The 4,782-nt window shown below is 40.4% G+C and overlaps 1 protein-coding gene across 1 annotated transcript; it reads right to left on the bottom strand.

Moving 5' to 3' along the window:
- Positions 1-906: 906 nt before the first annotated feature.
- Positions 907-4,292, bottom strand: LOC131158883 (probable LRR receptor-like serine/threonine-protein kinase At2g24230). The gene has a single exon (XM_058113812.1). The coding sequence runs from the start codon at positions 3,723-3,725 to the stop codon at positions 1,149-1,151; it is 2,577 nt and encodes an 858-aa protein (XP_057969795.1). The 5' UTR covers positions 3,726-4,292; the 3' UTR covers positions 907-1,148.
- Between the last annotated feature and the right edge of the window lie 490 nt (positions 4,293-4,782).

Below are 4,782 nucleotides of genomic sequence, written 5' to 3'. Positions count from 1 at the left end.
AAGAGAGAGCAGTAGCTCTTATAGCCTTCACAACGCCCATTGACGGATTTGGTGGACGGCTTATATCGAACCAGTTGAATTAAAAACAGGAAAGGTCTTGTTCTGGAAAAAACACTCTCATCATCTGAGTCTATCTCCTCACCCCAAATCGGTTCATAAAGCAGTTCTGAAGTGTTCTCCATCAAAATTCTTTTGATCATAAGGAGATTCATCCCCTGAATCTTCCTCTCCTTCTGGTGCTGCTCTCATCATAGCTAGTCTTAGCTGACTTAGCTTGAGATCATAAGGAGATTCATCCCCTGAATCTTCTTCTAGCTGTTAAGCAGAGACTAGAGAGAGATACAGAAGTATCAGATACTCTCGGAGTCAGAGCAGAAACAGTAAGACAAATAATAAGACTTATGTTAGTTAATTATGGCGGCTTGGACTATGTCATGACCAGGTAAGCTTGCATTGCATCTTCCTAATATGAAAATAATCACTAAAATATCTATCAGAGTAGGTTTCACTACATTACAATGGAAGCAGGTTCACATCATGCTTGTGTCTAGTGTGATATGGACCTCTCTGTCTCTCTCTTAATAATCAATAGGTTGATTGTTCAGAGGTGGTCCATGGTTTTGCTTCTGACTACAGCACCGCAAACTCTTACGCTGCTCACAGCTACAACCTGCTGTGTCATGCATTTACTGCCACAAGCAGCAACAAACAACAGTGCCAATGTGTTTTCAAGCAGTTATGTCTCTCCAGGAGAGGCCCTTATCAATACCTTAACTACGAAAGTGCTTTTGGGTGAGTAAACAAAATTAACTCACAATGGGGAAGAAAACCATACCACCAATTAGAGTAAAAATTTTTAGGGAGTTACAGTGTTTCAATATCAAACTATCTTAAGAATGACAATGCTTTTCGTGGATCAAACTCGTGTATATAAATTAAGCTTTTATGCTGCCAACAATGGAGCAATAAAAAAGAAACACTGTAAGTTCACAACAGAATCCTGGCACTAGCTGTACAGATTGCCCCTATGGCAGCATAGAAAGAACTCATAACATAGAAAAAAATAACAGCCTTAGAGAGGGGAAAAAGAGCAAAATCTAGAATTCTGGATCTTCCCTCACTCTGCTCTTCACTGATCCGACACTTGTTTACTGATTTGCAACTGGTTCAATATCTTTAAGAAGTCCAACTATCTGCTGCATGCTTGGTCGCTTTGAGGGAAAGTCAGCAGTGCACAGATACCCAATCTTCAAGGCCTCCTCCATTTGAGTATCCGGTGCTGTTCCTCGAATTTTTGAATCAATTGCTCTAAACACCTCATTCTTCTTTACCAATCCTCTGACCCAGCTCACTAAGTTTGCTTCTTTCACATCTGGATAATCATCTCCAACTGGCTTTTTACCTGTAATTAGCTCAAACAAAACAACGCCAAATCCATAGACATCAGATTTTGGTGTTGCAGACTGTGGGGAGCCACTTGTTTGCTCAGAAAACTCGGGTGGCGCATACCCAGGTGACCCACGAAAGATGTCATCATCTAAGCCATTTGCAAAAATCTTTGCCAGTCCAAAATCTGATAATCTTGGCTCCAAGTTAGAATCAAGATAAACACTGCTAGCTTTAACATCTCTGTGAATCATTGGGGGTGAGCATCCATGGTGGAGAAATGCAAGTGCTCGGGCGGTGCCGAGTGCTATTTTGTATCGGAATTTCCATGTTGTCAATAATCCTTCAGAACCAACATGTTGAATCCCATTGTTATCATCTTCTTCCCATGTATCCGTGCTCCAATCCTCTGTTGTTTGAACCCCGAGAGGTAAGTCATGAAGCAAATTTTGCAAGTTCCCATTCTCCATGTAGTCGTAAATGGCAATTCTTTGTTCTCCAGCTAAGCAGTAGCCAGTCAAGGGTACAAGATTGGGGTGTTTGATTCGACCAAGACACTCAAGCTCTCTTGCAGCTTCTTGGTCTGTCATGACGGATCCATAGACCAAAACTTTAACTGCAACATGAATCCCACCAGCTAAAAATCCTCTATAAACAGGCCCAAATCTGCCTTCAGCCAATAGGGTACCTCGCTCAAAATTTGAAGTTGCATATAAGAGGTCTGCAAATGTGAAATTCAACAATGGCTTCTCAAAAATTACTACCGGGACTGATGTTGCTTGCTTAACATCAGCAACCCATGTGGTCGAATCGGTCTGGAAGGAAAATGGGCCAGAAATAATTTGTTCTTCTTTGTATGAGTTCTGTTTCACGGCCCACATTTTGGCTTTCCTTCTACAACCAAAAGCCACAAATAATAACAAACCCCCCAGCAAAAAGACCATTGAAAGAGTTAAAGCTAAGGCAAGCTCGAGTCCCCTGTGTTTGTTGGCTCTTCTTTTCAAGAGACCTGGGTTTGCAGCAATAGGGCAGCTGTCTAGTGATCCAATGAAAGCTGTTTCTAGGGTCTCAGGTGAGAATTCTGAAGCACATAAGGTTAAGTTGTTGTAAGAGAAGTTGAATCTCTCCATCCATGGTAGTTTTTCTATGAGTGATAGTGGAATTTCTCCACTTAAATTGTTGCGGGAAACATCAAAAATTTGGAGACTCTTTACACTCAAAAACGGAATTTTACCAGTGAGATGGTTCTCAGAAAGATCAAGGGTATTCAAGCTATTAAATTGTGAGAATTCAGAGGGAATGCGAAGCATAAGATTAGTTCTAGACAAGTTAAGGTATTCTAAACCCAGGAGCATATCAATTTGTGGGAATTTCTGTTTCGAAAATCTATTGTGCGCAAGATTCAGGTGCTTGAGATTCTGGGCTTGATTCAACTCATGGAAAATCTCTCCACTGAGCTGATTCTCAGACAAATCTAGATAGAACAAATTAGACCAATTATAGTTCAAATTGAGATGTACCTGAGAAATGTGACCTTGAAACCGGTTTCCACTCAAGTCAATGACCTCCAGTGGCTCCTTAAGAACACCTAAGACAGAACCCTGAAACTGATTCTTGGATATGTTAAGATTAGTGATGGACTTCAACTCCAAGAAATCAGAATCCCTTCCCTCTATCCCATTTCCAGCAATGTTCAAGGTTTTGAGCTTAGGAAAAGCTGAAAGAAAACCATGAGGAAGCGTCCCGTTTAGCCGATTCGATGAAAGATCAATCGAAACCAAAGATTGGCAATTTACAAGACCCAATGGAATGCTCGAGTCAAACCCATTCTGATAGAGTTTAAGCACTTGCAGACTGACAAGGGAGCTTATAGAAGCAGGAATTTCACCAGAGAAACTGTTACAGGAAAGGTCTAAGCTCTCAAGTAAACCAAAATTGCCTATGTTGCTTGAGAGGTTACCTGAAATCTGGTTACGGGAAAGATTAAGGGACTTGAGTGAACCCAAACTCCAGAAATCCGAAGACAGACCAGTAATTTTGTTACTGCTGAGATCCAAACACTGAAGCTTGCCGAGCTTGCCAATGGTGGTCTCAGGAACCAATCCGGTGAGACCAAAATTAGGAAACACCAACCCAATAACATGTTCCTGTTTGGCATCACAGAACACTCCTTGCCAGTTGCAAAAAGGAGAGGAAAAGCTGTAAACTTGAGAAGAGGTTAAACCCATCTTCTGCAAGAAATCTGCGACATAGAACCCATCTGTATTGGGTTGTTGACAAATTCCAAGGCCGAACAAAACTGACAGAACCAGAAAAGAACCAAAATAACCAATACCCATTTTCGGATAATGTCCAAACCTGAGAAACAAGAGAAAGGGAAACCGAACAGAACCAGTAAACACCTCAAAACCCCTCTACCAAAACCTTCAGCACTCTCTCATTGCTATCTTCTGATGTCATTTGAATGGTGATTTTCTGGCTTCTGCAACTCATTTATCCAAAACTATCGCATCAAAGTGGAAGATGGCTTTGGGTTTCCTCCAAAAGACCATTAGTGCCCAAAAACTCTTAAGTTTTTGAGACGTGTTTCAGGAACAAATGGGTTTTTGAGAAGTCACGAGCTTTTGCGGTTTCAATGGAGAACGTGAGCTTACCTTGTCTGGCTCTGCAGGACCATGAGCGCCAACAAAGAAAACAGACCCAGCTGATCCTCTTTTGTTTGTGTGTGGAACGTGAGAATCTCTATTTTTTCTACACTCTGTTCTTGCAAAATGCTTTTGTTTTTTAATGACAAGGAGCTGAGGAGGTTTGCACTTTGCAGAGAGGAAGAGGCTGGAAGAAGGAGAAAAGAGAAACGTACAGGGATCAAACTTGGAAGCAAAGATGACAGTATGAACAGGTTAGAAGTTCGTATTCATAAATGAGAAGAGGATTGGTATAAATATCAATTAGGGTAGTGAGGTGACAGAGGTGTTGGTGGAATTCAATGATTCTGCATTGAGTGCTGATAATCTTTTTGTATAGAATGGAAGATGTTTTGATTAAGACTCTCTAAATGAAATGCAATGCGCTTTTGTTTAGAAAGAAAATATACTTTTCCCAAAAAAGTCAATCACATTAGGTAATGTTAATGTTATACAGTAAAGAGTCAAAACCTAAACTATGGACACTTCTTAAAATTCAGACCTACCCCAATAGAAAATAGTACATTGGTACTTAGCAGATCTTGTTCAGTTATGTTCCACTTCTTTTGGGTAGTCATCAACTATGTACCCTGTTTGGTTAACTTACTGCGTTTTGTTTTTGTGACCTTCTTTTTGCAATACTAATCGAAGTTCAAATCGTCACAATCTCTAAAAGAACTTGCATAAATAAGTTCATAAAAAATTACCTTAT

This window comes from Malania oleifera, chromosome 6 (assembly GCF_029873635.1).
Source record: "Malania oleifera isolate guangnan ecotype guangnan chromosome 6, ASM2987363v1, whole genome shotgun sequence".
Classification (NCBI taxonomy): domain Eukaryota; kingdom Viridiplantae; phylum Streptophyta; class Magnoliopsida; order Santalales; family Ximeniaceae; genus Malania; species Malania oleifera.
Note: the sequence above shows the minus strand (reverse complement) of the source record. Positions and strands in the feature narration are given on the sequence as shown.

Coding starts and splice junctions, on each gene's coding strand:
- LOC131158883 (XM_058113812.1), bottom strand. CDS start 3,725: ATGGGTATTGGTTATTTTGGTTCTTTTCTGGTTCTGTCAGTTTTGTTC.